Below are 25,274 nucleotides of genomic sequence, written 5' to 3' on the forward strand. Positions count from 1 at the left end.
AAGGGAAGTGAAGGTTCAAGGAAATGAGAAAGGAAAGGGGAAAAGAAAGGAAGAGAAAACAGAAGAAAGAGAAAAAGAGGCTGGGCATGGTGGCTCACCCCTGTAATCCCAACACTTTGGGAGGCCAAGGTGGGCAAATCACGAGGTCAGGAGATCGAGACCATCCTGGCTAACATGGTGAAACCCCGTGTCTATTAAAAATACAAAAATTAGCCGGGTGTGATGGTGCACGCCTGTAGTCCCAGCTATTGAGGAGGCTGAGGCAGGAGAATTGCTTGAACCCGGTAGGTGGAGGGTGCAGTGAGTGAGATCACATCATTGCACGCCAGCCTGGCAACAGAGTGAGACTCTGTTTCAGGAAAAAAAAAAAAAAAAAAAAAAAAAAAAAAAAGGAAAGAAAGGAGAGAGAGAGAGAAAGAAAGAGGAAGAGGAGAGAGGAAGAGAAGACGAGAGAACTGTAAACAGCTTCTCTAGAATTTAGGGCATTGCCATAGATGGTGTTTTGTCATCCAAATTGATTAAGGGTAAAACGGAAGAAATTGTTATTTCTTAAAAATATAAGCCACTGATAAACTGCCAGGATTTTTTTTTTGAGATTTTACGTTATGAGAGCCAATCTGTAAATATTCATTTCCAAGGGGAAGTGAAATCGACAGGCCTCTCTGAACTGTCTTTACCCATTAAAATTAGGAAGGCTGAAAATTAAGAAAGGAGCCTGAAATAAGGCCAAATAAGATACCCAACAGAGGTATAAGAGAACAATAATTTTAACCCAATAGAATACCACAGGATTTTCAACATAAATTAAAACGAGGTTGTTACCTTGCTGGTCTCTTCCAACTGAGTGCCTCGTTTCCAGGCTTCAGAGAATATGGAGCTCACGATGCTCTGGGAACGGATGTGTCCTGCTGGCTGGGTGTCAGAAACTCCACTATCAGACTGATTGGAGTGATTTGACTGAGACTCTGTTTAAAATAGTTTTTAAAAAATAGGATTAAGAGAGTCAGTATTCTGACAGTATTAATATGTGGAGAGTCAGTATTCTGTCAGTATTAATATGTGGAGAGTCAGTATTCTGACAGTATTAATATGTATGTCTAGTTAGATCTTTTACACAAGGTCAAATGCTATGTAGAACAGCATCAAATTATTTTAATTCATTTCATCATAAACACAGCCAGTATTTTCTATCAGAAAACTCCCCTTACCTTGGAATAGGAAATCTTAGATTAGTTTGAAATACTTTACCATGAGAGACTGATAATTATAATAAAAGATTCACATGACATTATTGGTATTCTGACACCCTGTTTTGCATGAAATCAACTCCAAACAATAAAAGCATTAATGAACCATCAGTAGGGGTCTCTCAATCATGTCTTCATTACATTGAGAATCAGACTTTTTAGGCTGGGCACAGTGGCTCACACCTGTAATCCCAGCACTTTGGAAGGGCAGGGTGGGCGGATCACGAGGTCAGAAGATCGAGACCATACTGGCTGGCTAACATGGTGAAACCTCATCTCTACTAAAAATACAAAAAATTAGCCGCGCCTGTAGTCCCAGCTACTTGGGAGGCTGAGGCAGGAGAATCACTTGAACCTGGGAGGCAGAGGTTGCAGTGAGCCGAGATCACACCGCTGCACTCCAGCCTGGGTGACAGAGTGAGACTCTGTCTCAAAAAAAAAAAAGAATCAGCCTTTTAAATACCCCTGCCCTAAGGCCACGCCAGAATTGTAACTTAGGAATTCAGATCTATACACGACAATTACTTCCTTTTTTCTAGCAATGAACAATACTTAGAATTTGACCCTCTAGTGGGAAGTGTGCTTCCTAGGGATTTAGGTATTGGCTGCATAGGCGGCAGCTGTATTGTATCCTGGCCTCCCAGCAAAGCACAAAAAAAAATTTTGAGGGGAGTGGGGGCTGGTGGGAATGGCTGTGAGCATACAGCTTCTCTCTGCCGCCTGGGCTGAGGGACTAGCAAAATTATTTCAATGGATTCCAGATCAGGTAAGGTAACCATTTGGACACACCCAACTTGATGCCTGGTATCTAAGGGAAACTCAAATATTAAAGCTGATTCCATCCAATCACTGTGATGGGTGGGTATCATGAGACTGTGATATTAGGCACTTCAGCCAGTGTGGTCAAAGATAATAGCCACAAAGAAATCCTAAACCCAAACTCCTTTGGATAAAGTTAAGATAATATCCTCAGGGGAAAAATATAAAGCAACATAAAATAAAACTTACTCTATTTTCTTCTCTCTTGATCACCCAATAGTGAGTCGTTTTAAAAAAGTTAAAACTTCGCTAGCTTCATTTATCATCCCTTTTTAATATCTGCCTAATATTTTACACAAGGTATATGAATGATGCTGGAGCAGGAAAAGGCAGTATACCTAACTACTTCATAAAATAATGTGTCAAAGCACTTAAGTGCTAGGTGAAATTTTTAAAAACACGCATCTTTTCTCAATCTTCTTTAATTTCCTTTTCTAATCCTACTTGCTACATACTTTTACCTTGTCTTTTCTAACCTGTGTTCTGGGTGTTTTTTTTCCTCCCATTTTAATAAATGTTTTGTTAGAATAGTTTTAGATATTTGAATATTGGCCTTAATCACAGGGTTGCAGCAGTGTTTGTCAGGTTCCTCCACTGTGAAGTTACCCCTAATCCCCACTCCATAATCATTGGAAGCAAGTCACTAAGCACAGCCTACACTTGAGTGAAGAGGTAAGCTCCACTTCCTTTAGGGTTTCAAAGTGTCTACAGAAATCATTTAGAAATTTACACAGGACAGTTGTCTCCTCTTCCCCATTTATTTATCCAATTATTTATTTATATCAGTATAAAATGATCTGATATTTATGTCCATGGGTTACAATCCTATACTACATTACTTACTGTATTGCCCAAATTGTTCCAGCTTTGGCCTTTAGAGCTCTTTCAGACTGGCTCCTCTATGTATCCCTTTGACATATTCTCATCCAGTTTTTTTTTTTTTTTGAGACAGGGTCTCATTCTGCCACCCAGGCTGGAGTGCAGTGGTGTGATTATAGCTTACTGCAGCCTTGAACTTTTGGGCTTAAGCAATCCTCCTGCCTCAGCCTCCTGAGTTGCTAGGAATATGTGTGAAGTCTGGCTAATTTTTAAAAAAATGTTGTAGAGATGGAGTCTTGCTGTGTTGCCCAGGCTGGTTTTGAACTCCTGGGCTCAAGTGATCCTTCCACCTAGGACTCCCAAAACATTGGCATTACAGGCATGAGCCATTGTGTCTGGCCCCACTGTCATTTTTTAAGCATTCCCTTACTTCCTGGCATTGTAAGATGTTCCAGGCTCATCTTGTATATATTCACTTCTGCAGCCCTATAATCAGCTCTCTGAGAGCTCTGGTTTCTTTTTTTGGAGAATGGCATTAGAAACCATGATCTACTTAGCAGCATCCTTGGCCAAAATTTAGTAAAACGAAAAAACAAAAAGAAACCTCTGTGATCTAGGGACTGGATATTCTCATTGTTCCTGGGGTATCACTGCTTCTAGTTCTCTCAGTAGACAGAACTACAAAATGTCTGTGTATATATACATTCTAAATTTGTTTTAACTTAATATTTAGAGACAAAATAGAGTCATACAGCTTTAAATATACTACTCTTAAACTTACTATTTCTTTTATCACATACAATGCAGGAATTAAAAAATTGCCCTTTTAGATGATATGGATCTCATTCATGAAACATGTTGAAGGAAGATTTATCTTAAGATGTAATCAAAGCACACTTGTTTAAAAGATTTGGGAATCTAAAGGAGGGCAGCTTCATCATGGATTCTGAGTACAAAGACTCTTTCCAAGTAATGTTTTATCACAAATTATGCTTCAACAGTTTTCCAGCAGTATGTGTATTCTGAAGAAATTTTATAAATATAAACAACAAAACTGGCTTTAGAAGTCTCTATACTGATTTTTCATTTCAAATATATTTGTGAACTAGCCCATAATACTGTACCCTCTAACAGTTTTTAAAAAGTCATCTGTTTTAATTTAGAAATTGTATGCCTCTGGTTTTTCAAGAATCAGGCTGAAATTTCCAGGTCTACTATTGGTCTCTACAGAGACCTTCATATTAATAGCAAAAAAGTGCTTTGAAGCATTCTGAACTACCTGGGATGCTGGAAGAACTGGATCCTGATTTAATGCTGGAGCTGGATAAGGAAGTCCAATCATAGGCTGACTCTGTCCTCTTCAAGGCTTCTTGGTAGTTCATATAGAGCTGCTTCCCATACTAAAAAGAAGACAGGAAATGATGACATCTAAACTTTACTGAGTATGATACAGAAGGACAAGGTAAAATGGGGGACATATTTCTGTTTACTGATTGATGGTCTGCATTAAAATTAATACCTATGATACTTCAAAAAATTCTTCTAATACCATAAATTATAATCTACTCTTATGTCTCCTCATTTTTAGAGGGGCAGCAAGAAATCAACACTTGATTCTGTTCATTATAAACATTAATTTTTTCACCCCAAATTCTTTATCCAAGGCCAGCTTTTCAGCACTTTTTAGGATACTGCTCCAAATGTGGTTGGTAAATGATCATTACTTAATTTAATTTTTCCAAAACTTACTTTACTTAGGCTAAACTCTACTATGTAAGAGTCATATAATCCTCCAAAGCCAAAATAAATCACTTTGATACTACACAAGCTTTTGCCAGCAGTATTATTCCATGTATACCAAATGTTAAAAGTATATATCTATAAACAAGGAAAAAAGACAGCATTTAAAACATAAACCTTAGGCCTGAAAAAACTAGACACTGAACATGAACATGAAATAATCAGAATTATCATGACAATGAAAACTATATCATCAAACACCTCATTACTCCACCATCAAATCAAAAGGAGACATGCCTTTGCAATGCGGATCCCATTGACCCACTGATGCAGTGTCCTCACATCATCGCAACAAAGGTATTTGATATACTGAGATTTCTTCTGGATCTGTGGGTGCTGTAAGATTAAAGACAAAATCCAACTAAGTCCCTTGAAGAACTAAAGAAAAACAAACTTTATCAAAGCTTAAATATATCCTGACAAGTATAGGCCATTAGAGTAATGGCCAATACATTTATGCTTCTTACATGGCCATAAGGTCAAATAAAATAGCCCATAAGAATTTTAACAAAGTAAATGAGAAGGAAACTTGTGTAAAAATTTAGGTCAAGATGTCCAAGTTAAAATAGATCTTCATATCTTGGAAAATTCCCAAACATTCCTTCTATATTTCAAGAAACAAAGTTAATCAAGGTTAACAAAGTCCATAAAATTCTCCATCTATAAGATTATGAAAGAAAAAAAGTTTAATTTCACTTTCAACCCACTGAAATTATGGGTGCAGAAGACTCCAAATCAGAGAGGGACTTTGACAAAACTTCATCGTTTGTCTAAAGGTGAGGTAAATTATTAGGCTGAGAACACCAAGCCGATGGCACAGCACCTGGGACAAGAGTCTACAGTCACACCTGTCACTGAGGTGGAGACAGGTGAGTACAGCCCTGTAGGCCCCTACAAAACAGCAGGGCTGCAGCATGTGCCTCCAGTGGACACACAGCTCTCAACAGCATCATCACATTTAATTTAGTTTTCACAACCCACTGCACTTTTCAGTTGAGGCTTGGATGAGAGGTGACTGACTGAAACTTGGCTATAAAATACAGGTGTTAGGAATATGTTTATGGAATTTTAACACCACTGAGCCTCAACTACTAGGTCTTTGGAAAGAAAAGCCCTAAATGATACTTATTCTGAATGTAGTAACTTAGGATTACCACATCTTTTTCAACTGTTCTGAAAACTAAAAAACTAATGGCTGTGTTTTGCCTGGAAAAAATTTTAAATTTGTCTTCAGTTATAAGAAAGAAAAAAAAGCTTTAAAAGAATTTGTTTTCCAAAATTCCCCAATCACATTCATTTGTTGTGAAAATCCATGAGATGGATAAAATAAGTAATTTAAATACATTTTCAATGCTGCAAGAATAGATGGCCACCATTGGAAGTCATATATCTATCTGCATTGTTAAAGATCAATCACTCTGGTCTACAATAAGAAAAAAAAAATTAAACCCATTAATTCTATTCTATTCTTTGTTTTTCAGAGCTCAGCTCCTATAACATTTAATACCAAAACCAATTTTCCTGTTGAAGGTTATAGTCAGTTTTAAACAATAAACCCTCAACAGTAAGAGGTCAGCAAAATAATACCTAACAGTCTTCCCTCCTGATAATATAGGTCCTCTCTTGGAATATGCTCCTTGTCCATGGTAAATTACATTATAATAAACCATCATAATGATCTTGAAAAAGCAAAGGAGGACAGATAGAGAAGTATGTATTCTTCTATAAAAGGAAGGAGGAGGATTTTACCTCATTCATTCATTCATTCAACAGATACTTATTGAGAACTATTTGCCACAAACTATAGTTTGTGCAGAAGATAAAATAGGCCAACTGAAAAGAGCTTTCTTAGTGTTGCCAGTGAGGGCTTAAGTGACTGTTCTGCTTCACGGAGGCACTGCCTGCAGGGCAAGGTTCAGAGATCTTAGCAAGCTGCTTTAGATGGCTGGCAGCTACATCACCACCCACTCCCTTCATGGTGATTTGCAAACCATTCTTGACTGCATGGGTGTTCAACTGTAGCAGAAGCCCTGAGAGTACATGTGTGCTTCTATGTGTTCTGTACAAAAATAGGGCTTTTTTTTTTTTTTTTTTTAATCAACACAACATCTGGGAAAATCAAAGAGAAATTATCTTCCATCCTGTTCTCATCTCTCCAACCTGGGAATACAGATAATATCCTGAAGACTACTCTGGTATAAGTATTTGAGTCTTTTTAAGTCAGGTATCAGATAATTTGCTACTTTAAAATTCCTTTTAAACCCTCAAAAAAGTTTTTCATCCTCTCACATAATAAAGGCTCTGTACAAGCACCTCTGCAGATTGTTTTGCTAACATATTATTTTATTAAAAGTGGCATTTACTGCACCCTTGCTATGTACCAGACGCTAGGTGAAATATTTCACATACTTTATATTTTCATTCAATACTCACAAAACCCCTCTGATTTACGTATTATCTCCATGTTCCAAGAAGAAAGTAAGGTACAGAGTAAGATTAAAACAGCACCCAAAGTTACTTCCGGTAAGTGAAAGGTAGTACTAGAATTTGAACCATGCAACCTCATCCCAGAGTGGATGCTTTTAACTACAATTTTTTTTCTTTTTTTGGGGGGGCAGAAAGTGATTTATTTAGGCAGAGAAAGAGAAAAAGGAGAGGAAGAGAGAAAGTTTTCACGAGAGAGTGTGTGTGGAAGGGGACCACAGAGGGGATTTAACTACTATTTCATACTACTACTGCCTTATTAAAATGTGCCCCCTTTGAATCTGCTACCTCTTCTCCTTTTTTTCCCCATGATATTATGCTGTCACTTTAAAAATTACACCAGGGTTAAGACGAAGTCTGGAGGAGACATTCATTGCTAAAAACCAGAAGCTCAACATGTGGATTCTTAATGAGTCCAGAGAATATATAATAAAACTGCTCCCAAAACAGATGAATATCTATTAAGAAAGAAAGGTCAACATTTCATTTTTAAAATGATGCTAACAGGTTGGGCACAGGTCCCTATGGCTATCTCTTCCTCCCCACTTCTTTCCTGGCAGAGCCTTACCTCTCACCTATATCCCACAGTGTGCGAATTCTGACTGCTCTAAGCCAACCACAGCAGTTTTATTCCCTTGTCAGTGATTGGCTTGTCAGCTGAAAATGTACTCTGGGTCAATAACTCTCAAAAAGAGGGTGGTTTACTAGCTTCTATGAAATAGTTCCTTCCTCTCATAAAAGACAAATACAGACAGCAATAGTCCCTTTTCTGCTGGCTGGATCTATATGTGATGCTTAGAACTGTACCAGCCATCTTGTGACTATGAGGTGAGTCAGCCTGAGAATAAGCTGATATGCCAAAGTAGAATAAGGAAAGATGGAAAGAATTTGAGTTCTCACTGACAACCTTGAGCCACTGAAATAATCAAACAACTCTTATTGTTTTCATGTATGAGATCTCCCAATAACTTTCTTTCATATGGATTATGTTTACTGATATTGAAGGAGTTAAAAATGTATCATCCTGGCATATTGACTATTTTAAGCTAAAAGACACTTGAAAAATAGCAAGTACAGAAGATCACTCTGACTTTCGTACTATTTCTTAAAAGCAAAAGATGAAATTACCATGAGAAAGATGCCTTCCCAATACTAGAAAGCCATAATATCTTTCTCCTCAGGGACAAGAAGTTGAAACCAACAGAATTCTGTACAGACCTTGTTAAAATAACTCGTATCTCTAAGCCTTCACATATAATTTAGTTGTTTCTTCACAAATTATTCTTTGTCCAATCCAGTATACAAGTAACTGACTCTAACTGCTTCTTTGAGTCTTCATTTCTTTATAAGGGCTCCCATACCATGTAAAATTTCTATTATGTTTTTCTCCTGTTGACCTCTCTTATGTCAATTTAATTTATGTGCCCAGTAAGGACCCTAAGAGGATGGAAGTGAAGTTTTTCCACCCCAGCAATATTTACATTAGAAATTAAAACTAAGAGGCCGGGCGCGGTGGCTCAAGCCTGTAATCCCAGCACTTTGGGAGGCCGAGGCGGGTGGATCACGAGGTCAAGAGATCGAGACCGTCCTGGTCGACATGGTGAAACCCCGTCTCTACTAAAAATACAAAAAAAAATTAGCTGGGCATGGTGGTGCGTGCCTGTAATCCCAGCTACTTAGGAGGCTGAGGCAGGAGAATTGCCTGAACCCAGGAGGCGGAGGTTGCGGTGAGCCGAGATCGCGCCATTGCCCTCCAGCCTGGGTAACATGAGTGAAACTCCGTCTCAAAAAAAAAAAAAAAAAAAAAAAGAAATTAAAACTAAGAAAAAGTTAAACTACAAGAATACAAAGGCTAGGCCAGGCACAGTGGCTCACGCCTATAATCCCAGAACTTTGGGAGGCCAAGATCACTTGAGGCCAGGAGTTCCAGACGAGCCTGGCCAACATGGTGAAACCCTGTCTCTACTAAAAATACAAAAATCAGCTGGGCATTGGTGGTGGCGGGTGCCTGTGACCACAACTACTCGGGAGGCTGAGGCAGGAGAATTGCTTTAACCTGGGAGGTGGAGGTTACAGTGAGCAGAGGTGGTGCTGCTGCACTCCAGGCCGGGCAACAGAGCAAGGCTCAGGCTCAAAAACAAACAAACCCCAAAAAGAATAATACACAGGCTGAGTGCATGGGTGCAGTGGCTGTGGCTCACGCCTGTAATCTCAGCACTTTAGCAGGCTGATTACTTGAGGCCAGGAGTTCGAGACCAGCCTGACCAACATGGCAAAACCCCATTTCTCCTAAAAATACAAAAATTAACTGGGTGTGGTGGCATGTGCCTGCAGTCCCAACTACTTGGGGGACTGAGCTAGGAGGATCGCTGAAGCCTGAGAAGTCGATGCTACGATAAGCTGTGACTGTGCCACTGCACTGCAGCCTGGGTGACAGAGCAAGAAGACCCTGGTCTCCAAAAAAAAAAGTTGCCATTACAATATACTGAAAACATACTGAATTTTATCAAAGCAATCAAAACGCCAAAATCCAAAAATCCTAAACAAATGGCAGTTCCCAAACTTAAGTGACAATTCTCAGAGCAAACTGAAATGATACAAACACACAGACCTAAGTCATTACCAAGGAATTACAGTGATGGAGCCAATGAGAATAAAATTATTTCTATAATTTTCTTGAATTTTTGTATGTCATTTTTATCAATGTTCTAATAGATCACTACAAATTTGCTTAAAATGTCAGTTTTTCTCAAAAGTACAGATATAATCAATGTAAGAAGTACAAAAGCTTGAATAAAGAAGAAAAAAGGAAACCTCCCTAAAAACAGCTCAGATAGATCGCAATACATGCTTGGGCTATCATGATTATAGTTCAGGGAAAAAAAAAAAGAGACAAGAATTATTTCTGGACCAGATGACAGCTAGGGTGATTTGAACTTGGACACAGTGCCCTCTGATGGTTTGCTGAATAAGTACAGGAAAAGAACTAAAGCACATTTATGACCTACATTCAACTCTGTTCCTAAAATAAGCCTGCTGTTAAATGAGAATCTCAAATTTATATTCAAATATATTTTGTATCTTGCAACTCAAAGCTTACAATTCACTCCTTACCCAGAGATAACTGGCTCCGGGTCTGCTGTGAAACAGCACATGCTTCTTTTCCTTACCACACTTCACCATTCCTTTTTAAACTTCAAGAATAAAGCAAAAACAGTATAATTGATGGAATCCAAACAATTCTAAAATGGCCAATAATCTGCTCTATGTCTAACATCAATTAAAATTCCTAAAAAGAGATACGTGCTTACCTTTAGCACCAGACAATAGTCTGTAGGTGCTTTATATTTGTTCCGATAGTCCTGGCCATAATAAACATTAACATGATCCAACTGGAGAAAGCACACCAGGTCCCGAGAGACCTAAGATCAAAACACCAAAAAGACCAAATAAATAATAATGTGCAAACAAGCAAATATACCTGAACAGTTTCTAGTTAAGAATCAAAACTTTACTTTTATTAATACTAAATAGAAATTATTGCTATTTTACACAAGACAATGAGATGCTCCATAAATGTTTCTTCTTTAATCATCAACATAATAAAAAAGGTGGACCAATTTACTTACTGTTTTGTCATTCACAAGGAACACTAACTTGTTTGGGATGTTGTCATTTTAAAGATATTATCAATATAGCCTAGTATATTAAAAGCAATATAGTATAATAGAACTCTCTGGAAAGAACAAGGAAATATCAAGTTTTTCAGTGCCCATAAAGCATATGTCAAGTACAATGATTTACAACTGGGGAGTTTCTTCACCACTTAAATAAGGGCAACAATGTATGCTCATAGGATTGTTGTGAAGACTAGATGTGAAAATACTGTAAAAAAGTTTAAAATAGTCCTGGTACCCAATAAGCACCGAAGTGACAGCTACCCAAGGATGGCCCTTAGCAGAAGCATATTACCCAATCAAGATCAAAAAGCTTGTAATCCCAGAGAGCTGAGCTGTTCTTTCCAAACAAAAATAAGCAAAACTACTCTAGGAAGAGTCCCAAAAAAACAATAAATAAAACTATGATTTCAAACTTGGTAAAGAGAAGTGAGATGGGCCCAACTAGTGACCAGAGAAGAAAGAACTTTCAGGTTTCCTCTTCTTTATAACAGTAATAAACAAAGCAATATTTTGTGTCTTCCATGAAGTGAAACAAATCATAGCCTGGGTTCACCTTGTCAGCATACTCAATACAAATTAAAAGCAATTAGCATAATGAGGAAGTTCAAATTCCAACAGAAGGGAAACACCTTTGCTTTTCCTTTAGGGACATAGTAGATACCAGATGCTCGCAAGAGAAAATATCGCTTTTTCCAGGACTTCTTGCCATCATCTTTCAACCAAAGGACTCCTTCAATTTCTGGTACAGTTACAGAACTTCCACAAAAACATTCCTAAAAAAACAAGATGATTTGGAAAGACTTATGATAGTTGGATTCTCACAACAAAGTTGTATTTAATCCTGTGAAATGCATGAGTTATTAAACAAAAATAGTTTTATATTAAAACTAAGCTGCTAATTTAACTTCAATTAGAACTTTCTGACCAGGTGCTGTGGCTCACACCTGTAATCCCAGCATTTTGGGAGGCGAAGGCGGGCAGATCACTTGAGGTCAGGAGTTCAAGACCAGCCTGGCCAACATAGCAAAACCCCATTTCTACTAAAAAACAAAACAAAACAAAAATAGGCCAGGCATGGTGGCACAAGTCTGTAGTTCCAGTTCCGTGGGCGGTTGAGGCACAAAAATTGCTTGAACCTGGGAGGTGGAGGTTGCAGTCAACTGAGATTGCACCACTGCACTCCAGCCTGGGTGACAGAGCGAGACTCTCTCTCAAAAAATCCCCTTCTATTCTACACAATATGAATTTGGAACTACTATGGCAATCCAAAAATGTTTATTATGTAAAAATGCCAATCATACATGTAATACTGAATTTTTACCTGCAAACTTTTACCTAACACTGTTTCAGAGAAAAACTAACTTGACACATTAACTGAGCTGCATATAACCATACTTAAATGTCTTTCAAACAGCATAGTTATACTAAATTTAATAAAACTGTCAGGGCTAACCAAACACTTGACTTTTTTCACTACATTTAGGTTAGCTGTCAAACTAAATAGGAATATATTTTAAAAGAATGCCACATGCTAAGTGTATGATTAAACTTTAAAACTATCCATTTATGTGACTCTAAGACAAAGAGGGCATTTATTTAAAAAATACTGGCCAGGCGTGGTGGCTTACGTTTGTAAACCCAGCACTTTGGGAAGCTAAGGTGGGCAGATCATGACGTCAGGAGTTCGAGACCAGCCTGGCCAACATGGTAAAACTCCATCTCTACTAAAAATACAAAAAATGGCTGGCCATGGTGGTGGGCACCTATAATCCCAGTTACTCGGGAGGTTGAGGCAGGAGAATCGTTTGAACCTGGGAGGCGGACGTTGCAGTGAGCCGAGATTGTGCCATTGTACTCCAGCCTGGGTGACAGGGCACGACTCTGTCTCAAAAAAAAAAAATTAATCCTAGGTTGAAAGGACTATAAACACTCAAAATTCTAAGTTCTCAACACTATGTTTTGATAAAAATCTAATATTAATAAATAAATCATGTATTTGTGAAAGAAAAAAGAAATCCTCAGAAAACACTGATATAGGATATTTGGGCCCAAATTAATTTCTTTCTCCTCAAAGTACTGAAAAATTAGAAATCATAAGGAGGATTTTTACTTAACTGTAGCTAGTTATCACTATGAAAACTGAATGCTGATCTTCACTTTCCTAATTGCCTTGCTGGTAAGTATGGGTTTATTTAGGTTTTCAAGTATACTGACTTCTTTGATTTTAGTTCTTTAAAGTCAGCCAAAAATTCAATTACGGTTTTCCAAAATATGATCATGATAAAAAAGGTACTTAATATTTTAATTTTAAAATGTGCAGGAAAATGGGGGGTGTCATACCTCCAAGAGGACTTCTTTGTTTCTATCTGCCATCTCAGCTGTTTCCTTTTTCCCCAAAAGATAATTCTGGAAAAACAAATACATGAAAGGGACGTGTGGGGGATGAAAAAAAAGTTAAAGGATAAATCCACTCTGTTATTCCCTTGGCACAGATGTATGCATGTTTTCTTCTAGAAAAATAGCAACTCTAATTTCTGTTGGTATAGAGTAGAATAATGAGGGTACTCCTTTGAAAAGTTACCTGTATATGGGCATCATCACTAAAATGCTTAACACAGGTTCCTCCTTGCCTGTCCACTTGTCATAAACTGCCCTCACCCAGATGTGAGATGATATTACATTCAACAGCTGGCAAATATGTTTTGGGATACCTAATGAAAGCCATAATTAAAGAATCTGAAAGTACAAGTAAGGCAAATTTCCTTAAAATATACTGATCTAGATGTAGAAAATTTGTGTTCTGGCTTTTTAAGAAGAAATCCCAAATTCTCTGAGACTATAATAATCTCATTGACTTGACTCAACTAAAAATCTGAATTCTAATCATTAGTACACAGTCATCCCTTGTTGTCCATAGGAGATTGATTCTAGGACCTCCCCTGTATATCAAAATCCACTGATGCTTAAGTCCCTTATAAAAATGGAGTCATATTTGCATATAACCTACGCACATTCTCCCTTGTACTTTAAATCATCTCTAGATTACCTGTAATATCTAATACAGTGCCTACACATCACTTAATTTGCATGAATTCCACGCAGTACTCAATGTGTGGCATATTCAAATATTTTTTTTTTTTTTGGAACTTGGAATTATTTTTCTGAATATTTTATATCTGCAGTTGGGTGAATCTACAAATGCAGAACCCACAGATATAGAGAGCTGACTGTAATTATTTTTTGTAACTGCCTACAAAAATATCTGTTGATACCCCCAAATACATATTATTCACTAAGACATCCAGAAGAATGTCACAATTAAGGCATCTGAAGCATAACTATGCAATGCCTTTAACACTGCTGCTATTTTTCCTCGTTATTACTTTTTACTGTGGAGTTCTTGTTTTTCCTCACCTACTGAGTTTTGTAAAATGTCTAGGTATCGGGAACTATTAACTCAAACATTATTTTGGAACAAGGGAAGATGTCAAATAAATCAAAGTAACATTTATTAGAATGTGGAGCCATCTGGTAATCAAAGTTACTGGGATGTTTAAAAAAATAATTCCCAAAAAAAGTTGTCAACTGGATAAATGGCTAGAGTAGAGAAGTACTTTTCTTTGATGAGATGACAAACTCAACGAATAAATAGCTGGGTTCAACACAGCTCTGGATTACAGAGCCAAAAGACCTGGTAACTCGCTAGAGCTATACTTCTGCTTCCAAAACGGCTCACCCCATCTGGCTCTGGAGGACTGGGAACCTCTTTGGGGTCTAACACATGGGCACCAACCAACTTTCCACCTCAGTAGTAGTAGCAGTTGTAAATGCTCCTATAGGATTTTGTAAATGCTCCACCATCATTGTTTTAGAACTGTCATCAGACATGTGGACTCTAATCACCAGCTATAACAGGTAAAAAGAAAAGTAAAAGAACACTGAAAAATGGCATTCTAGAAAAGGCACTTGTCTAATACCAAATAAAATTTGGATTAATGTATCTGTATGTAAATTAAAACAAACAATGACTTTATTATGCAAAAATAAAGGCTAAAAATCAGACATCAAATAATCTGTTTAAATAAATTTAAAGCATTTTAAAAATATAACAGATCAGGTTATAATGTTATGATTACTCTTTTAGGAGAATTTAGAACCACAAAATGACTTCTTTTATAACGCATTTTACCCACAAAAAATAATACCGATTCAACCAGGTGGCTGCCAGTCTTTTAACTCTATGAACTTAACAGTAATCGAATAAAATAGGATATATACATATTTATAAATCCTGACCTCTGTAAGTTGTTTGGTCTTACCTGTGGGTTTTTGAAAAGTGCATATTTTTCTATACGCTCCATAAATATAAGCTTGTTTTGGCTATCTCTTGTCCAATTAAGAAGATTTTCAACCAAGTTTTCATGGTCTTCAAAGATTCTCTCTGTCCCAAAATAAAATATCCATATTTTTTAGTATTCATTAGAATTGCATGAAAGACATGAAACTTTGTGAGGTAGTTAACCTCAGAACCACAGAATCTTAACTGGCTATCATAGCCCCTAGAATTATCTGGTCTTCCCTAATTTTCCAAAGAAACATGCCTTAATTATGTTAGGGACATAACCAAGGTCACACAGCTCATATATGGAAGAACCAGGACTAGAATCTAGCTCTTCTGACTTGCAGTACACGGTTCTTCAGCCTTAAACATTTTCCCATCCCACCCTTAAAACATTAGTTACATTTTATAAGTTTTGATATCAAGTATTGCCAACTGTATTTAGTTCTGGGCATTCAGAACATTTCCAAGATGATTCCTTCTTTGATTCATGGCTGTTGTTTAATCTTAAACATAGATGTATTTTCTAATTTCCAAATTAGAAATGAAAGAACATGTTCTATATACTGAACATATGTTAAAGAACATGTTCTAGATATGGATTCTTTGAAATTTGTTAATGTGCTTTATGTTTCCCCTGAGTCAAATGCTGGTTTAAAGACTTTAGTACAAATTCAAATTAACATAATAATCTTTAGTAAATGCATCAATGTATGTAGTTTGAAGAAAAAAATATTTTCAATACTTTTTATAATGGTTTTGGCCATTATAAAATCTGAAGTGAATTGGAAATGATCTTGTATTCAAAGAACTCTTAAAATACTTCAGAAAACAATAATGTAAAGAAGCCAAATTATGAAAGGTAATTTTATCTAAAAAATATATAAAGATGACTCAAATGCTTTTTTCAACACGCAAACTGATGAAATTACACAAAATTACAATGATAACACTAACCCATTTGTAATTCAGAAATGGTTTCCACCAGTGACCAGTCTAAACTATAACCGCAGTGGGATTTGTCCATCAGGTTGTCTAGTACTTGTCTTACTGTCTGCCTCTCATCCACCATCATTGTTTTAGAACTGTCATCAGACATGTGGACTCTAATCACCAGCTATAACAAATAAAAAGAACAGTAAAAGAACACTGAAAAATGGCATTCTAGAAAAGGCACTTGCCTAACACCAAATAAAATTTGGATTAATGTATCTGCATGTAAATTAAAACAATGACTTTATTATGCAAAAATAAAGGCTAAAAATCAGACATCAAATAATCTGTTTAAATAAATTTAAAGCATTTTAAAAATATAATAGATCAGGTTATAATGTTATGATTACTCTTTTAGGAAAATTTAGAACCACAAAATGACTTCTTTTATAACGCATTTTACCCACAAAAAATAATACATGTGAAAAATGTATTACTAGGAAGAAATGCCCCCCCTCTCTCTCCATATCTTAGAGGTAAATTACATAAACAAGGTAATTCTTTACAAATCCATAAAACTGATAAAAATCCCAAACCAGGAAGAGGCCCACATATCACCTTTTTCACTTGTGCCTCTTTAATTTTCTCTAGGGCAACTCTGATCTTCTCAGCTTTCAATTTTGCTGCCTGTTCTTCCTGTGAACACAAAGCATTTCAGATAAACAATGCTAAGATGATGAAATATTTGAGAAACATTTTTTTATCCTTAAGGATGTTCCTAGCATAATTTCATTAAGAATATAACTTCACATACATAGAGCACATTTAAAAAATAACTCTGTTCACAAAAAGCAGACATATTGTAAAGAAACATTTTATAGATGCAGACCTGAAGATACCTTACAATAAGGCATTTCAACATCCCATATTCCAGAGAAAAAAAAAAAAAGAAATCTGTGATGCAGTAAATTACCAAGTTTGATTTTGTTAATGTGAAGTAGATAAATTTCAGGTTCTGGGATAGGAGATATATAGTGGCCATCTTTGGGCCTGACAATTTGTTTTACCGGCACAATCCCTCAACTCTGAATTTATACTCCCTCCAAAGTAAGGACAAGCTTTTGCATACTAATGTTTTGTTCTGTTGCGCTGAAACTATATCGTTGTCATAAAAATATCCACAGCAAAAAATATTTACTTATTTATAACCACATAAGAACCCTTTAAAAAATAAAAAGTGTAGATACAGTCTCATTAATATACCAATTAAAACACAGGAAGCTTCTTTATTGCCTAAGTTTCACTCTGCTTTGGAATATCATATAAAGTAATCAACATCTCATGTCAGTAAACTCAAAATTTGTTTCTATTAATTCACTGACAAGATTTTTAAATGCTAAATATAATTTTCCAAATAACTTAAAATTTCTAGTAACTTCTACCTTAGAAAACTTAGATTAAAAAGCAATAAAAATTATAACAACTAAAAATATACTTAAACTATTTGTCTATTTTTTTCTGAATTAGCATATAGTACTCTAATACTGGTACTTACTTGTAATTTCCAGCAATAGGCCATAATATGCTGTGGCATTAATCTCCAATTTTAAAAAAACTTGTATAAGTAAACCTTTGCTTATAAAGGATTCTTTTCTATTTCTAGGCTTTTGATTACTCTGGAAAATATGTAAGAAAAATGAAAACTTCTTGGTCAGGTGCAGTGGCTCATCCCTGTAATCTCAGCACTGTGGGAGGCCAAGGTGGGTAGATCACTTGAGGTCAGGAGTGGAGACCAGCCTGGCCAACATAGTGAAACCCCGTCTCTACTAAAAATACAAAAATTAACTGGGTGTGGTGGTGGGCGCCTGTAATCCCAGCTACTCAGGAGGCTGAGGCAGGAGAATTGCTTGAATCTGGGAGGTAGAGGTTGCAGTGAGTCGAGATCATGCCACTGCACTCCAGCCTGGGCAACAAAGCAAGACTCCATCTCAAAATAAATAAAAAAATAAATAAGATAAAATAAAATTAAACTTCCATCTTATATATTCCTTTAAGTCTAAAAAGAAAAAAACTAATCATATCAGCCAAACTTTATCCTCTCTGCATTGTGATGAAAACCACAATCCATATGTTATTCTTCATTAAAAAGCTAAAGCTTCCAGGGCAAAAAACAAAAAGTGAAACTCAATTCAGTTTATACATTTATTCTGTCTGCCTAAATTCTATTGGCTTTCTTATTTATGAACTGCTTTTCTTTCTATTTTATACTCTAGGCTGTTTCCCATCATTTCAAGCTTAGCATTTACTATTCTGTGGAACAGAGAAGAAAACAGTAGTTAGGGAAGGCAGTGAGCTTGGTTGCCAGAAATCTGATCCCTTCCAATGAAAGGAACCAGTGAATTAACATAATAACCAAGGTCTGGAAATACTATCTGTAAACTCAATTATGCAGAAAACAAAAAACTTTAGTTTAAAAATAGAGAGGGCTAAGACTCAATTCTTACACTATTATATATTCATCTAACTAAAGATTAAATCATCCTATTTTTAAAGAATCCTTTATGCAAATAAACAAATAGCAGAATTATAAAACATGTTGACTACATTTTAAAATACAAATTTTTCTCTTTTTAAAACAAACTATAAAATGAGGAAACTAAATTACCGTCATTAAAACTCTTCAGTTTTTAGAATTCTGAGTCTTAAAGAAACAAAATTATTAGGTAAATTACCCAAACTTATATGCATTTTTAATGAATAGAGCACTACTTTATAAAGGAATCTGCAATACTAGCATTTTCCAGCAGTTTTTATGAAATCAGTTACTTGATAATTTTGGGGGAAGAGAAAGAAGGCGGCAGAAGTTTCATGAATATTTTCTCAATGGGATAATGATCTTCTTATATTCCGCATGGCTGATTTGCCACATCCTTGTATTGTCATGAATTGCAAAAATGAAAATTTACCAAGGTATATTTACAAGTTTCACTTCATATTCCTGAAAAGTAAATTTAAAGTCTGAAAAGGAAAAGCTGGTATGTGGAATCAATGTTTTGTACATTTGGAATACAAACATGAACTTCTTTTTTCTTTTTCCTTTTTTTTTGAGATGGAGTCTTTCTCTGTTGCCCAGGCTGGAGTCAGTGGCACAATCTTGGCTCACTGCAACCCCCACCTCCTGGGTTCAAGCGATTCTCCTGCCTCAGCCTCCCAAGTAACTGGGATTATAGGTGCCCGCCACCATGCCCAGCTAATTTTGAACTTTTATTACAGACAGAGTTTCACGATGTTGGCCAGGCTGGTTTCGAACTCCTGACCTCAAGTGATCCACCTGCCTCAGCGTCCCAAAGTGCTGGGATTACAGGCATGAGCCACCACGCCCCGCCAAACATGAACTTCTAAAAGGCCAAATTCTTTATGGTATTATATAATCTGTAAATGTATCATTTTAAAAGTATAGAAGATGCCCTCAAAGCTGAACATATTTCTGAGAAAAAAAAGGAATATTCAAGAGAATGAGAAGATAAGTAGGCACAGACTTGGAGAAAAATATTTGCAAAAGACAAATCTGGTAACTGTTGAGAGAAGAGAGAGGGAGAGAGAGAGAGAGAGAGAGAGAGAGAGAGAGAGGAGGCTCTTAAAACTCCTTAAAAGAAAAATGAACATGATTTTAAAAATAGGCAAAAGATCTGAAAAGATAACTCACTAAAGAAGACAGCTAGTAAGTAGGCATATAAAAAGATGCTTAACATTATTTGTCATTAGGGAATTACAAGTAAAATGAGATACCAGTACACACCTGTTAGGAATGGCCAAAATCCAAAACACTGACAACACCAAATACTGGCAAGGATATGGAACAATAGGAACTCTCATTCATTGCTAGTGGGAATGTAAAATGGTACAGCCACTTTGGAAGAAGTCTAGCAGTTTTTTACAAAACTAAAGGTACTTTTGCCATACAATTCAATTCAGCAATTGTGCTCTTTGGTATTTTCCCAAATGAGTTGAAAACTGATGTCTACAAAGACATGTACGTGGATGTTTACAGCAACCTTATTCATGAATGCTAAAACTGGGAAGCAACAAAAATGTCATCCAGTAAGTAACAGATAAACTATGGTGCATCCTGACAATGGAATATTATTCAGCACTAAAATGAAATGAGCTGTAAAGCCATGAAAAGACATGAAGGAACATGAAGTGTGTAACACTAAGTGAATGAAGCCAATCTCAGAAAGCTATTTAGTGTATAATTCTAACTACATGACACCGTAAAAGTCAAAACCATAAAGACAATAAAAAGATTAGTGGTTGCCAGGGGTTAAGGAGGAAGGAGGAATGAATAGGCAGAGCATAGACTATTTCAGTGCCCATGAAACTATTCTGTGTAATACTACAATGGTGGACGTATGTTATCATATATATGCATAGAATGTACAATACTGGCCAAGCACGGTGGCTCACACCTGTAATCCAAGCACTTTGGGAGGCCGAGCTGGGTGGATAACCTGAGGTCAGGAGTTCAAGACCAGCCTGGCTAACATGGTGAAACCCCATCTCTACTAAAAATACAAAAATTAGCCAGCGCAGTGATGGGCACTTGTAATCCCAGCTACTCAAGAGACTGAGAAAAGGAGAATAGCTTGAATCCAGGAGACGGAGGTTGCAGTGAGTAGAAATTACGCCACTGCACTCCAGTCTGGGTGAAACAGTAACACTCCGTCCCCCCCCCCCCCGGCCAAAAAAGGGTGTGTAACCAACTGACATACATTAAACCAATTAGATTTCCTAACCATCAATAAGAAATTTTTATAAAGCAGCTAGATGGGGGGCTATTTTAACAAATCCAAATCCAGCTGCTTTTCCATTTGCTCAAAATGCTACTCTTTATGCTTATATAAATTAGTCCATGTTAAAACTGTATGAAATTAAAATTTAAGAGCTGGTTTAATTTCAACCTAGGCATACTGTAGTTTATACTTCTCTAGTTTTATTAAAGGATAATCCTTGCTAGCAGCTTTTTGAAGAAATAGAACTAATCATGATACCTCTTTTAGTGTCTGAATATCATCCCTGGAACAAAACTGAAAATAAAAATGCTTATGTCAAATTGCAAGACTCCTAATATTTTTATGCTTCCTGTCGGTAATAAGCTCTTTCTCAGAGAGTTCTATGTGTCTACTATATTTAAGCAATCACCATATCTTTTAACTATAACAACTTTGGAAAAATAAAAATTGTCTTAAGTTCATGGGGTATTGTACAATACAGAAAAAAACAACAAACGTTTGCTATATGTTTAGATGACATACTTAGAAGATTTCCAATAGTTTATTTATAAAGGCAATGCAAATCTACATTTGATGTTTACAGCCCAAATTTAATACAAAAGACAAAGCTTTATTCATCTCATGTTCTGGTGCCAAAGTCAGGTATTAAGTCTTCTGCCCCATATCCTTTGACTATCCCTTTCTTCACAAATATAAGTAAAAAAAATACCTCACACATATAAAATCTTAAATTTCTCTCCTATACCTTCTCTTAAAGGGTAAGAGACAATCCACTTTCTACTGAAAAACTCCTGTGTGGCTATCAATAACTACCAAATGCCAAGCCTCCTCAAATTTACATAAAGGACAAAAACTAGGTGAAGATCCTATGATTAAATGAAAGCCAACACTGTGGTGACAAAGTGTTAGAACATTCTCTATGGTGTAAAAATAAGAATACTTAAAGTGCTACTGTTGCTAAGCTGTTCCTTCAGCTGAGAAGTTTAAGCTTTGTGGGTTCAGAACAAACCCAATTCAAATTAAGGGGCTAAACAGTGGTTAATAATTTCTTCAGGATCTAGTTTATTTCACAGATTACAATAAAAAGTTATGTAAATTAAAATGATTCAAATAGAACTTGGAGTGATATAAGCAGTTTAAGGGTCATTAAATAGTTATTACATAACACTGCTTAGAATCAAAATAGTAACAGTAACAGCCATAGCTGATCCTTGAAAAACCTAAGTTTGAGCTACATATGCAAATGTTTTTCTGTAAATACATTTGGCCCTCCATACTGGATGGTTCTGCATTCCTAATCAAACTCAGATAGAAAATACAGTATTCTCAGGATGCAAATTTCCCTGTTTAGGTCAGGCATGGTGGCTCATGCCTATAATCCCAGCACTTTGGGAGGCTGAGGCGGGCAGATCACCTGAGGTCAGGAGTTCAAGACCAGCCTGCCCATCATAGCAAAACCCCCATCTCTACTTAAAAAAAAAAAATACAAAAATTGGCTGGGAGTGGTGGCATGTGCCTGTAATTCCAGCTACTCAGGAGGCTGAGATAGGAGAATTGCTTGAACCTGGGAGGCGGAGGTTGCAGTGAGCCGAGATGGCATCACTGCACTCCAGGCTGGGTGACAGAGGAAGACTCCGTCTCAAAAATAATAATAACAATTAAATAAAGTAAATAATGAAAATAATTCATTATATAGAAGGATGACTTTTCATGTCCAAGGTGTCAGGACCAACTTCAGGACTTGAGTATGTGCAGGTTTTGGTATCAATGGGGGTCCTGGAAGCAATTCCCTGTGTATACCAAGGAATGACTGTTGTTTATCTTTAAACTTTGTTTTTTTGGCGGGGAGACAGGGTCTCACTCTGTTGCCCAGGCTAAAGTGCAGTGGGTGTGATCGCGGTTCACTGCAGCCTCGACCTCCTGGGCTTAGGTGATTCTCCCACCTAAGCCTCCTGAGTAGCTGGAACTACAGGCATGCACCACCAAGCCAGGCTAATTTCTGTATTTTTTTTAGAGACGGGGTTTCACTATGTTAGCCAGCCTGGTCTTTAACTCCTGGGCTCAAGCAATCCACCTGCCTTAGCCTCCCTTCTGGGATTACAGGCATAGCCACTGACCATGTTTATTCAAAACTTGCAAAAAATAACTCTGTTTGTGGTAGGAACTTTGTTTTGTTCACTTCTGTAGCTCCAGGGTCAAAAACATTGTCTGGCACATAGTAGATACTCAGTAAATATTCGTTGAATGGATAAATGAAGTTATTTATTCAAGTTTCCAGCTGCAGTTAGAGAAAAATAAAAAAGCCTCAGTATGGCTTGAGTGATCTGGCTCCTCCTGCCTGCTTCTCCAAACCCAAATCAAGACACTTGTACTTTTATTCAACTAGGGTGACTCTGGCAAAATGGTTTTTTTTCAATTTCTCAAACATGCCAAGTGCTTTCCCTTGACCTATCTACATGGAACACTCCCTTGTGCCCCAGGCTGGCTTCTTTGCATCCTTCAGGCTTTTGCTTAAATGTTACCCTCCTAGAACCCTCTGATCTCACCATCTAAATAAAATGTACCCCGAATCTTTTCCCCAATATGTTCTACTCCTTTGTTTCCTTCATAACACCTAATGTGATTTAAAACTTCTTTACATGCTTGCTTGTCACTGTTTATTATCTATCTTCAGTAGACTGTGAGCTCCTGAGGGTGGGGAATAGGTACATTTTATACAATGTTATATCCCAGCACCCAGCAATTCATGGCTCAATAAATATTGTTGAATTGGCAATGAAAATGGGAAAATAGTAAATTTAATCTGAGAGCCGTGTATAATAAAATGGATTGGAAGAGGGACAGGCACACATAAAGAGCTAAGAGTGAACCTGTAGTAGAGTGGTGGCAAAGGGAATGCAACGAATGGGTGTGCTCAGTAAATCCTGCAGATTTACTGAGCCTCATTAGAAATTGGAGACATTAAATGAAAAGAAAGGTAGCAAATATGATCAGAGGGCTCAAAGCTGGTAACTAGGAGAATGGCAGCATCCTAAACAGAAACAGAAAAGATGACGACGGATATAAATTATGGACCCCAGGGATAATGTAGGTAAGTAAACTAAAGACCTGTGGGATTTAAGGTACTGGTAAGATGGTGGTGATCTTCTAGGAAATGCCTAACAGCCATCTGGAAATGTGCTCTTGGGAGAGAGATCCAACTAGAATAGAGATCCTAGTTGAAGATATAAGTGTGGACTCTAGGGAAAGAGAATAAATAAAGAATGAAGAAGGGAGAGCTGAGGAAAACGGAAAAAGAGCTATAACTGGCTTAGACTTTTACACTTCCCTGATCTTGAAACTTCTACCACCAGTCATAGATCTGCTTTAAGGAGAGAAACTCAGGGTAGAGAAAAGGTCTTACTGTTGACTTTGTTCAAGGGTCTTTGAGGTGCTTCTTGGGGAGATTTTAATTTTGGTCTACCATCTTCTTTCATCAATGCACAAGGTTAGAAAGAAATTAAAGCAGACAAACCTCAGATACAATAATAAAAACTTAGGGACATTACCCATAACTATGTATATTTTTCAGAAATAAGTCTGATATTCTTGTATTTAATATTTAAATAAGCTAATAAAATAAAAACATGACTTAAAAAGAGGTAGAAAGCAATCTAACTTCCCTATTATATTATTATCTAGTTAATGATGATAATGGCTAAAAGATTTTTAATGAGTATAAAATACCAGCCCAGTGAAAATCTGGCTGGACTGATTCAAAACATTCCAAGCACAGAAAACTGGACAATTAAAATTGCAGCTTCCTCTTCCAATTTGACTAAATTAATATTAACTAAGATTCTGTTTATATGAGTAAATGTCTTAATTAAAGAGATGATAATTAAAGAACTAAGAAAGTTTACTAAAGAAACTCAGAGCATGGATAACTATTAGTAGTAAAAATTACAATTAAAGCAATGTTTTTTAGACTTTAAAATGCAATAGTGTTAAACTAGAAAAAGTACAACATACTAGGGAAGATTATTAGGCATTTACAAAAGTTTAAAAACTAGTGAAAATTACTGAATATATTTTATACTCTCAATATTGCCTGACAGTCATTAAGATCATAAATAATTACCTTCTGTAAAGAAAAAGTATCTCTATTAACGACAAAGATGCTAGAATAAGAAAATAATAATATAAGAGCATGATCAAAAACAGAAATCATGTTCTACCTACAAGGCAATAAATAGTTAACATGCATGTGGAAAGAAGTATCACCTTGGTCAGCAAATGAGAAGGTTTTCCTGCAATGTTTCTCAGAAGAAGGGAGGTTTCCCTGTCCAGATAGGAGTGCTTGTGCAAAAAAAGAGAGAGA

General features: G+C 36.5%; 1 protein-coding gene across 8 annotated transcripts in view; it reads right to left on the reverse strand.

Annotated features, from left to right (window-relative positions):
• RAPH1 (Ras association (RalGDS/AF-6) and pleckstrin homology domains 1) overlaps nucleotides 1-25,274 on the reverse strand; it is a 96,154-nt gene that overhangs the window by 10,584 nt on the left and 60,296 nt on the right. For 6 of the 8 annotated variants that reach the window (XM_037741481.1, XM_017536858.1, XM_037741483.1 and 3 more), the window contains 10 exons: nucleotides 25,178-25,252; nucleotides 16,740-16,817; nucleotides 16,146-16,305; nucleotides 15,169-15,290; nucleotides 13,190-13,255; nucleotides 11,479-11,622; nucleotides 10,481-10,591; nucleotides 4,923-5,021; nucleotides 4,165-4,285; nucleotides 823-965 (listed from right to left, as the gene is read on the reverse strand). In XM_037741481.1, coding sequence (XP_037597409.1) covers nucleotides 823-965; nucleotides 4,165-4,285; nucleotides 4,923-5,021; nucleotides 10,481-10,591; nucleotides 11,479-11,622; nucleotides 13,190-13,255; nucleotides 15,169-15,290; nucleotides 16,146-16,305; nucleotides 16,740-16,817; nucleotides 25,178-25,252 — 1,119 coding nt within the window. The remainder of the gene's footprint in view (nucleotides 1-822; nucleotides 966-4,164; nucleotides 4,286-4,922; nucleotides 5,022-10,480; nucleotides 10,592-11,478; nucleotides 11,623-13,189; nucleotides 13,256-15,168; nucleotides 15,291-16,145; nucleotides 16,306-16,739; nucleotides 16,818-25,177; nucleotides 25,253-25,274) is intronic. The other 2 variants (XM_017536861.2, XM_037741482.1) reach the window with 1 other exon arrangement.

The sequence above is a fragment of the Cebus imitator genome, unplaced genomic scaffold (assembly GCF_001604975.1).
Source record: "Cebus imitator isolate Cc_AM_T3 unplaced genomic scaffold, Cebus_imitator-1.0 Scaffold101, whole genome shotgun sequence".
Classification (NCBI taxonomy): Eukaryota; Metazoa; Chordata; class Mammalia; order Primates; family Cebidae; genus Cebus; species Cebus imitator.